Source organism: Talpa europaea, assembly GCF_964194135.1.
Source record: "Talpa europaea genome assembly, chromosome: 3".
NCBI classification, from domain to species: domain Eukaryota; kingdom Metazoa; phylum Chordata; class Mammalia; order Eulipotyphla; family Talpidae; genus Talpa; species Talpa europaea.
In genome coordinates this window covers 69,187,466-69,207,504 of record NC_140069.1, presented here as the reverse complement: position 1 = coordinate 69,207,504, position 20,039 = coordinate 69,187,466, and the positions used below count along the sequence as shown (strand labels likewise).

Genomic DNA, 20,039 nt, shown 5'->3' with positions numbered 1-20,039 from the left:
CCAGAGCAATAAGACAAGAGAATGACATACAAGGAATCCAAATAGGGAAAGAAGAAGTAAAACTATCATTATTAGCAGATAATATGATAATATACATAGAAGATCCTAAAAATGCCACAGAAAAACTAATTAAAATAATAAACCAGTTTAGTAAAGTAGCAAGACACAAAATCAACACACAAAAATCAGTAGCCTTCCTATATGCAAACAATCATTCTGAAGAAGAAATCAAGAAAACCATCCCTTTTATAAATTTTTGGTTCTTTTTATATCTTCGAGAGTACTGATTCATTCTTCCATTTCATCAATTCTTTTTTCCATTACTTTCCCATAGTTCTTAAGCTCCTCCATTAATCTTTTTTTTTTAATAGAGGCATGTTTTTATTTATTTATTTATTTGTTTTGTTTTGTTTGTTCATACATGCACTGGGTACAGTCAGAAGCGCGGGAGGGTGAGAGAATTCACCAGAGCCAGAGCGGGGAGCAGAGCAGGCAGAAGGACCGAGGTACACTGCTGAGGGGAGCAGCAGGCAGCAGGAGAGGTCTGCACGCCATGTGGGACCCTTCTCCGGTGGCAGGGGAGCAGCTGGGGATCGAACTGGCGCCGCAGAGGCTTCAGGCAGCTTCGCAACCCAGCGCTCAACCGCTGCGCCACCAGGGAGGCCCCCATTAATCTTTTAATATTCTGCATTTCCTTCATTTCCTTCTTTAAAAACTCAATAAGTTCATTAATTATATTTCTTTATAATAAACTTAAGTTCATTTATTATATTTCTCATATCATTTTTTTTTCCTTATTTTCTTCTCTCTGTTTTGTAATCATGGTGATTCTAAATTTCTCTAAGTCAAGCAGTGTAGTTCTTCCATGTCATTTTTGTTTAGTTTGGGGGCCTGTTTTTCTTTTTGTTTTGTGTCCTTCCCCAGAGGGCTTGCTTTTTGTATTTTTTAAATATTTTTTATTATTTGTACTTTTCCTTTTAACTGTTGTTTTCAAATTTGTTCTATGCACTGGGTCACTATGGAAGGCATGTCTTTAGGGTACTTCTACTGGGACGTTAGAGACTAGTGGCCAGGCCGAGTCTGGCACTGTCACACCAGACTTTACGAGGACTGTGAGGCTGTGGGTATGTTGATGGGCGCTATTCCTAAGTGTAGGTATGCTTCTGGTTTCTTTCTGAACATGCACATCTGAACCTACAATGCCAGGTGTTGTCTCTGCATGTGGTAGGGGTTCACGCAGATTCTAACACTGTGTGTGGGCCAAAAGGTACTCTCCCAAGTGGTTGCTGCTCCCTGTGGTGGCTGGGCCCTCCCTGTTTACTGGCTGTTCTGGATGGGGTGCATGTGTGCACTGATGGTCACCGGCCTCCCATAGCCTTGTGCTACCCAGAGAAAACTGTCCTGGATCTTACTGCTCACCTTTGTTTACTGGCCTCCCTCTGCCTTTACTTGGTTCCAGAAGTGTTGCTCTGTTGTTGTTGGCCTCCAACAGCCCTGTGAGCCAACACATTGCTTCCCTGAGACTGACTGCCCACCTTGGTTTGTAAGGCTGTTATAATTTCTTCACTTTTTTTTTCATTCATTTTTATTTTATTTTCTTGGTGAGCCTTGCTAGAGTCTTGTCTGTTTTGTTTATTTTTTCAGTGATCAGCTTTTTATTTTATTGATCTTTTGAACTGTTTTTTAAATTTCTATTTATTTCTGCTTCAATTTTTTATTTCTGTTTTATAATTTCTGTTCTACTGGCATTTGAATTTCTTATTTTAGGCATTTGAATTTCTTACCTGTACTGGGGTATAGGTCAGAGGGGTGGGGGGGTGAGAGGATTCACCAGACACAGAGTGGGGAACAGAACAGGCAGATTGACTGAAATACACTGCTGAGGGGAGCAGTGGGCAAGACAGGAGGGGTCTGCTGTACCATGTGGGTAGCTCCCTGGCCAGGGATCGAACTCCTGCTGCATTGGCTACGGATAGCTTCATAGGTTGCACATCTTAACCCCTTGTGCCACCAGGGAGGCCCCATTTGAATTTCTTTGTTCTTATTTTTCTAATTTCTCCAACTGAGAGAGACAGTTGTTTGAGTCCTTTCTTTTATCTTGATGTGTAAAAAAAAAAATTTTTTTTTAAATGCCATCGTTTCAGTTAATACAGATTTATTTGCTAAGATCCAGCATCCATTCCTGAATTTTTTTTTTGTTTCTAACTTTTGTTTTCCATTCTTGATTTTAAAATGTTCTCAGCATGTAGTTTGCCTTATGAAATATATCTACAAGAGAGATGAAATCCTACAGCAAAATTATTTTTAATTGTAACTTATTGAAGACATTTTCTTTAAAATCAAAAGCAGGATTAAGTATGCCCAGTGTCAAGCTTTCTCTTCAGCACTATAAAAAGCATAAGGATTAGGAAGATAGAAGTAAAACTGCCATTATGCATGAGTGAAATTATTAACAAAAAATCATTATAAGTACTGTAGGTAATTTTCATAAGATTGATGGATTACAAAATTTCAGTATGAAAATATCAACTGTACTTTCCATACACAAGCAACAAATAAAAATACCATTTAAAATAGCAAATAAAATCCTAAGCAATTGAGGCATAGACTTAATAAAAGATGTTTAAGAACTATATGAACAAACTTATAAAAATTCATTATAAAAATTGGTCTAAATGCCCAGAAAAGCAAAGATTTTTTTTAATTGAGGTAACAATGGCTTACAATACTGTATATTGTTTAGGGTAATAGGTTCACACCTGGCAAAGCAAGGATTGATCTACTTGTGCCAGTGAGTATGTCAACTCCATATCTCTTTATGCTGACAAAAGCCCTCCCTTGTTCCCATGTGAAGATGAGTAAATTCATACTCATAGCATTAAAGAACTCTTTAACTTCCCAGAGTTACTACATGATGCTGTTTCCCTGGGAAGCCATTTGTGTTCCCTTGAATATGATGTAATTTATCAGAAACGTCTCTAGTGATTCAGGAAAAACAAGTCCATCGTGGGGCTGTTTTCTTCTCACACCTGTCACGCTAGCACTGATTTTAGGAGATAGTATTTCACTGAGCAGGAAACAATGACAAGTGGATGGAATTTTGTGTGCGCTGTTGATAAGCTAACTTTGGTTTGAGTGCCACGGTTCCAATCCTGTTGAACCAGTGAGAATGATGACTCCACCACAGGCCTGAACCAGCTTGCTGTTGAGGCCCAGCTATGTGAGCAGAACAAGGAGGGAGAGCGTGGGAAGATGGACAAGAACAGAAAGAATATGGTAACAACTCATCTCTGGGACAAAAGAATAAAAAGAGCACCTTTCCTTAGTTATCTGATGTAAAGGCAAATGTTAGAGCAAATTTAAGGCAAAGGTAATAGCTAATTCCTCACCTTTCCCTTCTCAGCACAATCAATTTAAATTTCTGTCTAGTTTTGTAAAGCAGATCCATGGAGATTTTCTTATTCATCTTGACTTCTGTATATCTTAAGAAACAGTCTTAACACTGTGGATGCAAAAATGTCGTCAAGCAGGCGTTAATTTAATTGCGTGGGTAGAGAGCCACTTGCTTCTGACCTCTTACAAGAAAGCCTGGAACTTCTTCCTTATGAAATAGAAACTGGTCCTCAAGACTGTGCCTTGGCCTCCGTTACGACACAGGGAACAAAAAGTCAAGTTAGGTACTGGGATATCTAGTGGGTGAATAAGCCTGTAATGTAAATAAACACTAAAGTTTCTCATCCAGGTCATTATGGACTGATCTGTGGATAAAACAAAAAGACATTATAAATTCAACATATTCTTGTTTTCACATAGCATGCTGTTATAAAACAGTATTTTGAAAGAGTATCATTTTGTTCTTTCCCACTTGGATCTCTGATTAAAGTCCTACTATCTTTGCTTATTTTGAATGAAAGGTTAAGATATATTGGCCAATTAATAAAACTAATTTCAAGTAAGTTGAGTGTTTTTTCTTCATTGTATTACATTGACAGCCTTTCTTTTTTGGATTATTTAGCATCAATTACTTACATTCTGACTTAATATCTGATATGGTCTTGTCAAACATTTAAAAATATCTTTTGAAAGAGTAGACAAAGTTCATTGTAGACTATTTACAATTTATATATAATTAGTTACAATTATATATATGTAATTGTATAACTAATTTTAAGTAAAATTAATTATAGTTAACTTAGTGGTAAAAATCATTGATTGCCTCTTTATGAAGACTGGATTGAGATTTTCTAGTCATTATGCAGCTTGCCTTGTGTTCATTCCTTGCCTTCCCGGTGCTTCCCTTGCAGACCACTTGCTCTGGGATGCTCTGTCCACTTCCACTACCAAAATTAATCACTCTTCCTCTACTCCTTGTATCTTGTTACTGTGACATGATGTTACCGTATAAAAAATATCCAGAGCGGTCTCCCCGGTGGCGCAGTGGGTTGAGCCTCACGCTATAAAGCTGTCTGCAGCCTCTGCTGTGTGGGTTCGATTCCCGGCCGGCCAGGGAGAAACTCATATGGCGCGGCAGACCTTTCCTGCCTCGCCCACTGCTCCCCTCAGCAGTGTCTTCAGTCCGTCTGTCTGTTCCGCTTCCCACTCTGTCTCTGGTGAATTCTCTCACCCTCCTGTGCCTCTGACTGTATCCCAGTTCTTGTATAAATAAATAAATCTTTAAAAAAAAAAATCCAGAGCAAGAACTGATTCCTCTACTTGTTTACTATATTGGGTTATTTTTAAAACATTGTGAGCCTCACTTTCCTCATCAAATTGAAGTAATAATGCCTACTTTCCTCATAGCAGGATTAAGTAAATAATATGAGAATGTGCTAATGTACCATAATACTTTAATATTAGATAATAGTATTGCTCTGCTTTCATTTGATTCTCAGTTGTAGTTTAATTTTACCCACTGTTATATGCCCTGCAATATATCTCTGAATAAGCTTCAAATTCATGCATAAGTGAGTACACAAATGAATATTTTTGGAAATACTATCTGCAGTTAGATATTATATGAGTTTGCTATATATGTATTCACCACAGACTTGAAAACATGGTCAGGGTCAGGGTTAGGGACAAGTCATTGTTTGTGGGTCCTCACCTATTTGCTCACAACTGCAGACATGATTCAGGCCTAGCGTGCATCAACAACGGTTTATTAAAAAAGTGAAAGATTGAGGGAAAGGAGAGTTTCTAAAGCCACAAATGCTAGCCATCCTACTCCAGAGAGTGTCCAGTAGTCCAACACAAAGGCTATTGATGCAAGATGGCACTGTTCCTTCGATGAGGGACTGGAACTAGTGTGACAACAATAAATGGTACACCAAGATCCAATTCATGGTAGCCTCTGGAGATGATCACAGGTAGTATTTCCACAGCTGTTTGGTGCTAGTCAAGCAGCAATCAGGTTGGTCCATTTACAATCCTCAGTGGTTTCAAAAACCTTGAATGGCACCAGTGAGAGCTTGAACCTGATTGGTCCATTTCCGATCCCAGAATTTATTCAAAAATGAAACCCTGGCTGCCTGTCCAGACATTAAGGTCAGGGCACCCTCACTAACTCAGAAATGGACATGCTTAAACCAGGAAAGTGCCCACCACGGACTCCATTTGTCCAGGTAATAGATCTGCACCAAAAGATTTTGTTGTGTAATGTCAGTACTCTGGAGACTAAAACAGACTCCTGATTAATATTAAAATAAACAAGCAGGATTGGCTTATTTTCAATTTAGAAATCTATACCTAAGCGAATTACCCATAAAATTAGGATAAATTTATTGACAGTTTCGTGAATGGCTTCAAACTTTTTACGTTCCACTCTCCCCTTTTCAGAAAGGTGAAAAATGTGAGCCACTAACTTGAAGTCAATTATAAAAAGGAGTTAGAAAATATGGGCAATAGGAGATACAATATACTAGAGCAGCAGAGAGAATTCACCAAATGTCGCACAAGAGCTCTCAGACCACCATGCAGCAGGTAGATGCTAACCAATTTGAACTGGAGCAGAGCAGATTCCTTTAGGACCCCTGCAGGGTAGAATACCTGTGAAGTTTAGCATTCTGAAGAATGTTTTGATAATTGACAGATTTCTGATGTAGAATTTATGATAAGTACACAGAATGTTAATTTAAAGATGTATGTAGGGAAGAAAGTTCCCTAAAATATTATAATCCGTAAGTTTTGGCTTATGCTATCTTTATTGCCAACTAGTTCCAAGTACTGACTCTGTCCACTGTAATTTCATACTTGACCTATGAGTTGAATGGGATTTTTTTTTAAATGTAAAGATGTATATAAGGATCCTTTTTAAGTACATATTTTCATTTCTTATTTAATTATATTGTAGGCAGAGAATGTATCTCTGCAATACTGATTTTTAGAAATTCATTGAGGCCTGACTTAAGATCAAATGTGGGAATCATTTTTATAAATGCCCATTGGGTCCCTGAGAATTCACTTTCTCCAATTGTGAGTAGTTTGTCCCAAGTCAAACTCGTTAGATATATACACATTTTCTAACTATTTACTAATTCACTTCCTCTGATTGATTTAGTTATTGGCAGGACTGTGTTGAAATCTCCCACAATAATGTTGGATTTGTTCATTCCTCCCTTTAGTTTTATCAATATATGCTTTAGATATGTTGAGACTCTTAGAATTAAATGTTTTCTGGTAAATTAAGCTTTTATTAAATCAGTATTCATGGCCTCTATCCCTAATAATGTTTCCCTCCTAAAATCTAATTCATTTACTCTCTAAATCATGTCCTCTTTTGGTTAATATTTTCCTGCATATTTTTTTTATCCTTTTTCTTTGACCCCTTCTGTGTTTTAGGAGGTTTCTGGTCAACAATTTTTTGTTTTTCTTCAAACAACATGACAAACTTTGCCTTTTAACTGACAAATTTAAATCATTTTCATTCCATTTCTAATGTACAGACTTGTATATGACATCTTATTACAATTACATTTTCCTGCATTTTTAAATACTTTTTCTTTTGGGCTTTTGCCTATATTTCTCATTCCGCCTTCCATCAAGTGACTTGGAAGTTATATAACTTACTTGTATTATTTTGGTGATACCTCTAAAATGTTACCATATGTACTATAGTTAATGAAGGCACAGTTAATACCTTAATCCTGCTCTTAATGATGTGGGAACTTGGGGACAGTTGGACTCTAGTCACCCCTATTTGACTTCTGTTAACTTCCAGCTTTTTAGCTCTTCGCACATCAATTAATATTATTGGTTATAATGCTATCTTATCCCACTATGTGTATTTTGATTTGTTTTCAGTATTGCTCAGTAGTTCTTGTATCTCAGACCTTCTTTTCCCCAGGATAAGTTCCTTCTTCCTAAATTACTTAACTTATATATTATCTCAGTAACTGTCATAGGGACTAGTGAATATTTCAGGCTCTGTAGGTAGAGAATGTGCCCAGTGTTTATTTTAAAATATCATTATTTCACTATAATTCTTGAGAGGTAGTTTTACCTGGTACACAGTTCTCAGATGACTTTTAGAGTTCTGAAAATATTCAGCTATCTTCTAGCTTCATTCATTGCTCTTGAGAAGACTAATGTAAATCATATTTTTATTTTTTTAATAATAAATTTTATTTTTATATTCCCCATACAATTGCAACCCCCTTATTTTGACCCCAATCCCTCCCCTCCATACCCCCACCCCCATAGAGTGTCTCTGGTCATAGTTTTTGTTGGTTTTGATTTTCACTTTCTTATTCATTTTCCAGGTCCCTTATTTAGGTTTTCTAGATTCCTGTTATGAATGAGACCATCCGTCATTTTTCCTTTTCTTTCTGGCTTATTTTGCTGAGCATGATCCCTTCCAGCACCATCCATGTTGCTGAAAATGGCATGTGTTTATCTTTTTTGAATGCTGAGTAATATTCCATGGTGTATATGTACCACATCTTCTTGATCCAGTGATCTATTTTTGCACATTTGGGTTGTTTCCAAAGCTTAGCTATTGTAAACAGTGCTGCTATAAATATAGGGGTGCAGGTGCTCTTTGGAACTGATGTTTCTGTGTCCTTTGGGTAAACACCTAGGAGTGGAATTGCTGGATCATATGGAAGCTCTATGTTTAGTAGGTCCAGAAATCTCCACACAGCTCTCCATAGGGGTTGGACCAGTTTGCACTCCCACCAACAGTGCAGAAGAGTTCCTTTTTCTCCACATCCTTGCAAACATTTGTTGTTGCTAGTTTTTTTAATATGTGCCATTCTCACTGGTGTAAGATGGAATCTCATGGTAGTTTTGATTTGCATTTCCCTGATGACAAGTGATGTTGAACATTTTTTCATATGCCTGTTGGCCATTTGCATTTCCTCTTCAGAGAAGTTTCTTTTTAGCTCTTCTGCCCATTTTTTGACTGGATTATTTTCTTTGTTCTTGTTGAGTCTCATCAGCTCTTTGCAGATTTTTGTGATCAGTCCTTTATCATTAGTGTTGTGTGCAAAAATGTTCTCCCAGTTGGTGGGGTTTCTCTTTGTTTTTGTTATTGTCTCTTTTGCTGTGCAGAAGCTCTTTAATTTGATGTAGTCCCAGCTGTTTATCTTTGCCTTCACTATCACTGCTTTGGGTGATGTGTCTGTAAAGATGTCTTTGATGTGCATATCCCGTAGTGTTTCGCCTATATTTCCTTCTTTGTATTTTATGGTTTCAGGTTTTATGTCTAGTTCTTTAATCCATTTTGAGTTGGTTTTTGTGTATGGTGTGAGGTAGTAGTCAAGCTTCATTCTTTTGCATGTAGCAACCCAGTTTTCCCAGCACCATTTATTGAACAGACTTTCTTTGCTCCAATGCATATTCTTTGCTCCTTTGTCAATTATTAGTTGACCATAAATCTGTCGGTTTATTTCGGGATTTTCTATTCGATACCATTGGTCTGTGTGACTGTTCTTGTTGCAATACCATGTATTTTTGATGATTATGGCTTTGTAGTATAGCCTGAAATCTGGGAGTGTGATGCCTCCGTTCCCTTCTCTTTTTTTCAGGAGAGTTTTGGCTATTCGGGGTTTTTGGTGATTCCATATAAATTTCATCAATAATTGTTCTATTTCTTTGAAGAATAACATTGAAATTTTTATTGGAATAACATTGAATCGGTATATTGCTTTTGGTAGGATGGCCATTTTAATAATGTTTATTCTTCCAATCCATGAGCAGGGGATGTCTTTCCATTTCTTTGTATCTTCTTCTATTTCTTTTAACAGTGTTTTATAGTTTTCTTGGTAATGGTCCTTTACCTCTTTTGTTAGATTTATTCCCAAGTATTTGATTTTTTTTTTGTTTTGATAATAAAGGGGATGGTTTTTTTCATTTCTTCTTCTTCAGATTTATTGTTAGTGTATAGGAAGGCTTCTGACTTTTGCATGTTGATTTTGAATCCTGCCACTTTGCTGAACTGATTGATGAGTTGAATTAGTTTTTCTGTGGAGTTTTTGGGGTTCTCTATGTATAGTATCATGTCATCTGCAAATAGTGATAGTTTGACTTCTTCTTTTCCTATTTGGATTCCTTGTATGTCTTTCTCTTGTCTTATTGCTCTGGCTAGGACTTCCAGTATTATATTGAAAAGCAGTGGTGAGAGTGGACATCCTTGTCTTGTTCCAGATCTTAATGGAAATGCTTTCAGCTTTTCACCATTGACAATGATACTGGCTGTTGGCTTCTCATAGATGGCCTTTATGATGTTGAGGTATGTTCCTTGTATCCCAAGAATTTCAAGGGCTTTTATCATGAATGGGTGTTGCACTTTGTCGAAAGCTTTCTCGGCATCTATTGATATTATCATATGGTTTTTATATTTCTTTTTGTTGATGTGTTGGATAACGCTGATGGATTTTCTGATGTTGAACCATCCTTGTGTCCCTGGAATGAATCCTACTTGGTCGTGGTGAATTATCTTATGGATACACTGTTGGATTCTGATAGCTAAAATTTTATTGAGGATTTTTGCATCAGTGTTCATTAGGGAGATTGGCCTATAGTTTTCTTTTTTTGTGTTGTCCTTGTTCGGTTTTGGTATTAGTGTAATGTTGGCTTCATAGAACGTGTTAGGTATTATACCTTCCTTCTCAATTTTTTGGAAGAGTTTGTGAAGGATAGGCACCAATTCGTCTCTGAATGTTTGGTAGAATTCATTTGTAAATCCATCAGGACCTGGGCTTTTGTTTTTGGGGAGGTTTTTGATTACCATTTCAATTTCACTAATTGTAATTAGTCTGTTTAGGTGTTCTATTTCTTCTTTGTCTAGCTTTGGGTGATTGTAGAGTTGTAGGAATTTGTCCATCTCCTCTAGATTGTTGAACTTGTTTCCATATAACTGTTCACAGTAGTTATTAATTATTCTTTTGATTTCTGCTGTGTCCGTTGTGATTTCTCCTCTTTCATTTATTATCCTATTTATTTGTGCTTTCTCCCTTTTTGCCCTTGTGAGCCTGGCTAGGGGTTTGTCTATTTTATTTATTTTTTTGAAGAACCAGCTCTTGGTTTCATTGATCTTTTGGACTGTTTTTTTTAGTTTCAATTTCATTTATTTCTGCTTTGGTTTTTATTATTTCTTTTCTCCTACTGGTTTTGGGTGTTTTTTTTTTGTTGTTGTTCTTTTTCTAGATCTTTTAAATCATATTTTTATTCCTTTATAGATTTTTGTCTTTTCATCTTTTTGCTTTAAAAATCTCATTGTCCTTGATGTTCTCTAATTTCATTATGGTACATATATGGGGATAATTTCCCTTCAAACATCTCATTTAGTATTTGTTTTTCTTCCTGTATCCTTTGATTCATTTCTTACATCAATTGAGAAAAATTCCCAGTTACTATATCTTCAAATTATTGCTTCTCCTTTCTCTATGTTATTATACAGGAATTCCTATTAGATATATGTTAGATTTTCTCATTCTGTTCTTTTTTCTGTTTTTTTTTTTTTTCTCTGTTTTATGTCTTCTGTCTCTGCTCTCAAGATGCATTCTGGGTAATTTATTCAGATTACCTCTGGGTATTTATAGCCATTTGTTAGACCTATTTAATACTTTTTATTTTATAAATACAGCTTTTCTTTTTAAAAGTTTGGTTTCATTCTTCAAATCTGTCATTTTGTACAGCTTGTTCCTATTTACATTTTTTTTATTTTACCTTTTAATATAGTTATTCTGTATTTCATGACTTTTTTTATTCCAATATCTCAAATCCTCAATGGTCTTTGTTTGTTTTTATTTTTTAAATTTACTGGTTTCCTTTTACTTGGTAATTTTTATTTGAACACAATCTCTATTTCATTGTACTCCATAGCAAACTAATGATCCAGTAAACATGCTTTCTTTCAAAGAAGATTCACTTCTCTTGCAAACCATGGGGGCCCATGGACCTGGAACACTTAATCCCGAAGTCTAGATTTCTGCTCCTTTTTACCATGGTAGTGTTAAAAGGTTCATTGGTTCAGATTTAGCTTTCCTTTGTTCATTGTACTATCTGTTCTTTTCCTACATGCACTTTCTTTCATATTGTTAACTTTAAAATAGTTTTGGTCCTCACAACCTATTTGCTGGTGTTATTTATTGATTAAAATTTGTTCAGATTCCAGAAACTGTTTTCTGAGAATGCATCATTTCATGATAAGACATAATTTACCTGAGTTAAAAAGTGAGAAAACTGGAAATTCAGTCATAAATCGTTTTTTTGTAAATAGTGTCCTTTGAACTTAAAAATTAGGGGGAGGGCCTCCCTGGTGGTGCAGCTGGTTGAGCGCCACACTGTGAAGCTGTCCACAGCCTCTGCAGCACAGGTTTGATCCTGGCCAGCCAGCGAGAATCCCACATGGCAAAGCAGATCTCTCCTGTCTCGCCCACTGCTCCCCTCAGCAGTGTATTTCTTCAGTCTGCCTGTTCTGCTCCGCACTCTGTCTTTGGTGAATCCTCTCACCCTCCCGCGCATCTGGCCTGTACCCCGGTTCTTGTACAAAAATAAATCTTTAAAAAAATAAAAATAAATAAAAATTCAGGAGAATCTCATCACATTACTGGTATGATCCAGCAGTTTTTTTGTTTTGTTTTGTTTTGTTTTGTTTTTATTGCTGTGAGCTGGGAAACTGGTTTTTATCCTGCAGGGAAATGCATGTCTGTAAATGTGTATCTTCTCATAAAAAGCCCTATTTTTTTCTCATCAATATGTTACTTTTTTTTTTTTTTCCTGCATAAGCATCTATTCAAAATATAGGTGTTTCCTGTTATGGGAGACAGGGTAAAAATGGTTAAAGAGGAGACTCTGTTTCTGGGAAAGGTAATATATTTGATTTGAAAGCATGTTCTGCTTCTGTGCTTTTAAACTACATTTGGCTCAGTTTTATGCTAAAAGAGAATTCTGTCTCCTTTTGTATTTTGTGGACAATGATCCAAACATCTGCAAGTACACATCTAAAAAGTGTATGCTTAGATCCAACCTCATTTACCCTGATTCATCCATTTAGGACGATGATTCAATGGATTGCTAATAAAGCAAAAGGAAACTCTGATCTCTCTATTAAACCAAAAATTGTCTCCTAAAGAACAAATATATGCTTTTTTTATAGGGTCTGCCTTCTGGTGCAAGATGCCTGTGGAATGTTCAGTGAAGTCCACACAGAGGACACTGTCTTGAAAGACAAACAGTTGGAAGGGAAGTCTTGCAGCCTGACAGGAATGAAGGTTCTACAAAAGGCCACAAGAGGAAGGTGAGAACATATATAAAAACTATTGCTATAATAGTTCTTAGTCTTTTATATCTAAATCTATTCTTAAAGACATTAAGCTAGGAACCTAGAGTTTTCCTGTAAAACAAGCCCATGGGCTGAGTAGAGCCCTGGTAGCACTTTAAAGACTTTTCTTACTGCTTTCCACAGTAAAAAAAGCTCTGTTCTTTGTCAAGTTTCATGGTAGCTCATCCTAAAATGTTGTTTTGGGTCAACAGGGGTAGAATAGTACCTACGTGTCACCCAAACTGTGGCTGTTACATCTCTAGTAATCACTTTAATCTATTAATTAATCTATATTAAAGAGGAAATATTTTTTAATAATAAATTTTATTTTTATATTCCCCATACAATTGCAACCCCCATATTTTGACCCCAATCCCTCCCCTCCCGCCCCCTACCCCCCATAGAGTGTCTCTGGTTCATAGTTTTTTGTTGATTTTGATTTTCACTTTCTTATAGTTACTCATTTTCCTAGTCCCTTATTTAAGTTTTCTAGATTCCTGCTATGAGTGAGACCATCCGGTATTTTTCTTTTTCTTTCTGGCTTATTTCGCTGTGCATGATCCCTTCCAGCACCATCCATGTTGCTGCAAATTGCATGTGTTTATCTTTTTTGAATGCTGAGTAATATTCCATGGTGTACATGTACCACATCTTCTTGATCCAGTCATCTATTTTTGCGCATTTGGGTTGTTTCCAAAGCTTAACTATTGTAAATAGTGCTGCTATAAACATAGGGGTGCAGGTGCTCTTTGGAATTGATGTTTCTGTGTCCTTTGGGTAAATACCTAGGAGTGGAATTGCTGGATCATATGGAAGCTCTATGTTTAGTAGGTCCAGAAATCTCCACACAGCTCTCCATAGTGGTTGGACCAGTTTGCACTCCCACCAACAGTGCAGAAGAGTTCCTTTTTCTCCACACCCTCGCCAACATTTGTTGTTGCTAGTTTTTTTAACATGGACCATTCTCACTGGTGTAAGATGGTATCTCATGGTAGTTTTGATTTGCATTTCCCTGATTACAAGTGATGTTGAACATTTTTTCAGATGCCTGTTGGCCATTTGCATTTAAAGAGGAAATATTTTTAATAGTAGTATCTAGTCATATAGAGAATTGGTGTAAACAATGAATTTGGGATTTTCTCGTTCTTATTGTTACATCTCCTCAAAGAGTGTGCTATTTTAATGCTCTTGATATTAATGTTTTATTTAATTATATTTAACATTTAAGCCCATAACAGTATCTGAAGGAGGAAAAACCCATTATGAGTATATCATATTCTGATTGTGGAGCTCTTAGTGGTAGCTTTCTTCCATGGTTTGCATAATGACCATTCAAGCCATGGTCACTCTGAATTGTGATCATTTACCGAACATTTCTCCTGATGACCTCTGCAGGCAGCTTTCCCAGGGCCTCAACTCCATGTCTCTTATCTTTTCAGATGGCACTATGAAAGACATATGTTCCATAGACAGGTCTTTTATGAAAGACATATGTTCCATAGACAGGTCTTATATATAAGCCTTAATTTGATGCCAGAACACTTTATTGATCCATGTAGATTGGTCTTGTGACAATTATTTGCTTTTGTGTATAAGGCGGTAGTTTGTTTTATAATGTATTTGCCAAATAAATTGAAAAGAGGGGCTTGCCCAGATATTTGGAAAGCACATCCAGATAGATGAGAAGATTAATTGGGTCACATGAATCTTATCCTCATTGAGTCTGAACCTTTTTTGTCCTCGGTTTCAGGATCTCAAGCATCTGTAAATGATATTGATGCCATGACATTGAACTAACAGTGTTAACTTCATTAGGTTCATTTAGGAGGTGATCTTCATGAACATGAACTATACACATAAACTTCTCACCTGAGCACACTAAGACATGAATGAGCTGCCCATTATGGGAACTCCTCCCCACCCCACATCCCCCCCAACACACACATACATTGTCTGGGAGAAGTATTGCTTTGGCCACCCTAGTGTGGGACAGACCAGAGGAAGTGTAATTGCTAGAGATTGCAGAACATAGCTGCTTTTTTTTTTAAATTATCTACTCCTCCTTTATTCTGCACTACAAGTAATGCTGTATTGCATGCACTTTATTACTTTTTATAAATTATTTATATATATTTTACACTGTTGTTCATTTTTAAATAATGTTTGCTTTTTTTTTAAACAATGTTTGCTTTCTCCTCTCAACTGTAGTCCCCATAAAATTCCTACCACCAATTCACCATAATCCCTTGTGCTCTTCCCTCTCCTATTTTGATTTCTCTCCTACCCCCTTCCATACGGAATGTCTCTGATTTATAGTTACCTGTTAATTTTGTTTTTTTATTTATTGTTTTTTTTCCCGATCCCTTGTTGGATTCCCCTACATTCCTCCTATAAGTGAAACCATCCAATATTTTTCTTCTTCCTTCAGGCTTATTTCACTGAGCATAATCCCTTCTAGCTCCATCCATTGTTGCTATGAATGGCATCAGTTTATCTTTTTGATTGCTGAATAGTATTCCTTTGTGTATATATACCATATCTTCTTGCTCCAGTCATCTATTTTTGGGTATTTGAGTTGGTTCTATATCTTACCTGTTATAAATAGTGCTGTAATAAATATAGGAATCCAGGTATCCTTTTGAATTAAAAAACATAGCTTCTTGTGGAAGTACTACTAGACACAGTGCCAGATCTGAAACCCAGGGTCTTAGACTATAATATTCATGTTATTTTACTATTATACTTTATATCCATAAGTGTACCTAATATTTAATCTAGATTTTATTATTAAACTAGAAGGCTAACTACTGTCTACAACATTGCCATAGGAAATGTTTTATCAAGGAGAAATGCACTGAGTATTTCAAATAATTCATTTAGAAACAAACTTTTGGAATCCATTCCATTTAAGTTGGTGGCAAAATGTTTGATCCCTTTTTTAGGTTGAGATTAACTTGTCTTTTATAATTAACTTTATTTGGGGATGCAGTCATCCAAATAAATATTTAGATTATCTTTTTGTTCTTTCGGAAGCTATACTTCTTGAGAACAAATTATTAAATAGTTTTGGAATGCTGGATATTATAATTGCCTACTAGTGATGTCATCCATTGACAGTCATCTACACATGGTCCAGTAAACATAAATTATCTCTCTTTTCCCCCCATGTTATAACAACCTCTTCTAAGCTTTAATAAAATGCAGTTACTTCTCAAAACTCAAGCTGAAATGATTAATTATATATTCCAGTATATAATTTTAATTATATATTCCAGTATCTAACACAAAAAATAACTTTTTGCAGTTGGAAGAGAGTTATATGTTTGGGTTAAGTTGTAGTGTCTTTTACATTTTGACTACCAGCTTTCATCTGGCCCAGGGCTGTAATGATAAACTGTCACTCCTCTCTGTGACCACTTTTTAGTAGACTGGTGACCTCAGAGCTCTCCATTTAGATTGCTTTGGGGCCTTAATGTGGTGTGTACCACTCTGCTCACCTGCCTCCTTCAGAACAGCTGTCATATCTTTTGTGATTCTCTAACATTTTTTTGAATTGAGTGTTCTTACTTACTGGTCAGTGTAAGAAGAATCAGAAAAAGGGCCTAAAATTAAAGGGAAAAGCTAGCATTTTGAAAACCACACTGCTGAGGCATGCTCATAGCCAAATGAGGAGCTCTGCCTATGCTTTTTTCTTTTCTAGAGCACTCTCTGCTACTTGTCCAATGACTTTCTTCTACTAAAACGTGTCTCTTGACCTTTGTCCTTCCTGAGGTGGCCTATACTGCAGTTTAGTAGGTCAAGCAGGTTGAAAAATCTCATTGCTTTAGTGATTTATAATTCCATGAGTGAACTTTACCTTTTTATTGCTGATTATTATATACTTTTATTTTTATATGATAGGGCTATATTGAGGGGAAATTTTTTTCCTGAAATGTTAACCCTATAGGTTTAGAAAATATATCTAGCAAATTTTTTTTTCAGTTACAGATTTCAGTTGCAAATCTTCTTATGTCCCAGCTTGTTGAAATAAAAGTGCTATAATATCTGTCTAAAATATATTACTAATTTATACTTGCCATTTTATTCAGATTTTATTCAGATCTCTTCAACAGCCCTTTAAGAGTAATGTGCTAGAGGAGATTTTATTGATGAGCATTTAGTCGTACTCACTGTACAGAGAGGGTTCTACCTGAGTGCTGGGTGAATTTTATTCCTTTAGATAGAATACTTGATAGGAACAAGTGTTGGGGCCAGTGATACTTTAAGAGACTAGATATTGACTGGCTGGTCACAGAAGGCTTCATGAAAGGAGTAACAACAAATGCTTCAAATATCATGATCTGACAGAAAGAAAAGTTCTCTTCAAATTGGTAAGATGTTATCTGTGACATATAAAAGTAGGACTTGGAGAGATGAATGCAAAAGAGGAAGTGAGAGGGTTTATTCAACAGATAATCTCATTTATTCTATACATGTTAGTACCTATCTAGTTACTGCACACTGAGTGATGTGTTCAATTTTTCAGATTTATCCTAAACCAAATTATGCTAAGGGTAAAGTCAGCTAGATGAAGCCTTAAATCCTATTGTTAAGAATCCTACATTGATCCAAAAGAAAATTAGGGCCACTTTGAGTTTTTGAAAGTAGAAAATAAGAGGTAAAAAAATGTAAAATGGAATTAAAAATGTGATACCATTACACCTCTAATGTATTTGAGACAGAAGGAAAGATTAGGGCAGGGTTACAAATTTGGAAACTTCTGCAGCAATTGAAGGAAGGAAAACAAAGAATTGGTTACCAGTTGATTTTTAATTTCTGGTCCTACAAGCAGCTCTACCAGGAGTGAAGATATGAAAGGTCCTTAGAGGTCCACATCCCAATCCTCAACCCACTGTACTGGGATTGGGCCTATAATACTTTGCTTTTCTCCTGAGCCTTACTTAAGCTGACCTTCCCTCCAGGAAATGGGAAGGTATTCTATGCTCATGGATTCAAAGAATTAACATCATTAAAATGGCTTTATGACCTAAAGAAATATACAGCAACAATGCAATCCTTATCAAAATCCCAGTGTTATTCTTCACAGAAATAGAACAAAAATATAATGAAAAAAAAATTTGGAACTACAAAAGACCTCTGCAAAAATACTTATAAGAAAGAAAAAAAAAAACAAGAAATAGAGATATCACTTTCCCCAAATTTATACTACAAAGTGAAAGTTTTACAAAGTAAGTTATTAAAATAGCTTAGTAATAAAAACAGACATACAGATAAATGGAACAAATTTGAAATCCCAGAAATAAAACCACATATGGACAATGAATTTACTGCAAAAGATCCAAGACATTACAATGGAGTAAAGTAAGTCTCTTCAAGAATGGGTTTTAGGAGAACTAGACCACTACCTAACACCATAAACAAAAACTAAATCAAAATGGATTAAAGACTTGAATGTAAGACCTGAAACCATAATACATACAGAAGAAAACAGGTGATATGCTTCTTGACATCAGTCTTAGAGATGTGTTTGGGGACTCAATTCCAACAGTAAGAAAAACAAAAGCAAAAAAAAATGATTAAATATTTAAAATTTCTTCAAACTAAAAAGCTTCTGCACAGCAAGATAAACTTTCATCAAAATGAAAGGACATATTTTCACATCACATGTCTGACAAAGGGTAAATATCCAAAATATGCAAAGAACTTGTAAAACTTAACAAAAATCTGATTTTAAAAATGATCTGAATTCTAAATAGACACTTCTCAAAAGAAGACATTACAAATGGCCAATAGGCACATAAAAAGATATTTGTCATATTTTATTATTACAGAAATACAAAGCAGGGCCTCCCCAGTGGTGCAGCGGTTGAACGCTGGGCTGTGAAGCTGCCTGTAGCCTCTGGAGTGCCGGTTCAATCCCCAGCCACTCGGTGAGGGTCCCACATGGCTCGCAGACCTCTCCTGCCGCCCGCTGCTCCCCTCAGCAGTGTATTTCCTCAGTCTGTCTGTTCTGCTCTCTGCTCTGGCTCTGGTGAATTCTCTCACCCTCCCGTGCTTCTGACTATACCCAGTGCTTGTATAAATAAATAAATAAGTCTTTAAAAAAAAAAAAAAAGGAAAGAAATACAAAGCAAAACAACAATTAGGTATCATCTCACATTTGTGATTATAGGTATTACCCAAAAGATGAGCAATAACAAGTGCTGGAGAGGATATAGAGTGACTTATACACTGTGGGTGGGAATGTAAATTGATGGAGCCACTATGGAAAGTATAATGGAGATTCCTCAAAAAACTTAAAGTAGAAATACCATATCATCCATTAATCCCATCTACCAAAAACAAACAAAATTAATATAAATAGATGTATGCACTACCATGTTTATTGCAGCACTATTTGATAGAGCCAAGAGTAAAAATACCACTTGCAAAGTTCCCTATTAACAGATAAATGGATAAAGATGTAAGTATATATACATTGTAATACTATATAGCTATTAAAAAAAAGATGAAATCCTGCCATTTGCAACAACATGGATGGACCTAAATGGTATCTTGTTCAGAGAAAAACAAACATCATGTGATTTCACTGGGATACAATATATAGTGAAAACAAGCAAACATTAACTAAAAAAACAAAGGCTTTTGGGTTATAAGACCAATTAGTGGTTACAAAGGGATGGAGGAAGGGGAGGTGGTAAATCAGAACATTGTTATTACTGTGGTATTAGTTGTTTTTGTTTGTTTGTTTGTTTGTTTGTTTTCTGGTAATGACTCTAAGCAAAGATTAATGAGATCATGACTTCCAGGTTCAACAAATTCTAGGCAGAGCATTCTTCCATCCCAAAATTTATTTTCTCTTTATCTTATAACATAAAATAAGCTGCTATTTAGGAGCTAGGTATTATTTTTCTTTGTTATCTCCATAGCAGTTAACAATAAAACTTTAAAACAAACCTTTGAAAGCTAATCATAGATCTGAGGGAAGGGGGAGTAAACCTGGGTAAGAGGGAAGGAACTATGGTGGAGGACTATGGGTGTTTTGTGCTTTGTCAATGGGAGATCACACCTATACAGAGAAATTCTATACTGTCAGAAAATTAACAAGGATGTAAAACAATGGTAATTCATTAAAAATAAACACACACACACACAAATCAGTAAAACATTAGTAAATTATGAAATCTGAACCAAAACAAACTCACCATTATCTCTTAGCCATCTAAAACAAAATTTTTTAGTAGTAGTTTTAAAAGAGGTTTTGATCTCCCTACAG

The 20,039-nt window shown here is 35.8% G+C and overlaps 1 protein-coding gene across 1 annotated transcript in view; it reads left to right on the top strand.

The window, feature by feature from the left end:
• SPIDR (scaffold protein involved in DNA repair) overlaps window positions 1-20,039 on the top strand; it is a gene marked incomplete at both ends in the record, with an annotated part of 537,674 nt that overhangs the window by 456,768 nt on the left and 60,867 nt on the right. The window contains one exon of the mRNA XM_084230569.1: window positions 12,599-12,739. Coding sequence (XP_084086695.1) covers window positions 12,599-12,739 — 141 coding nt within the window. The remainder of the gene's footprint in view (window positions 1-12,598; window positions 12,740-20,039) is intronic.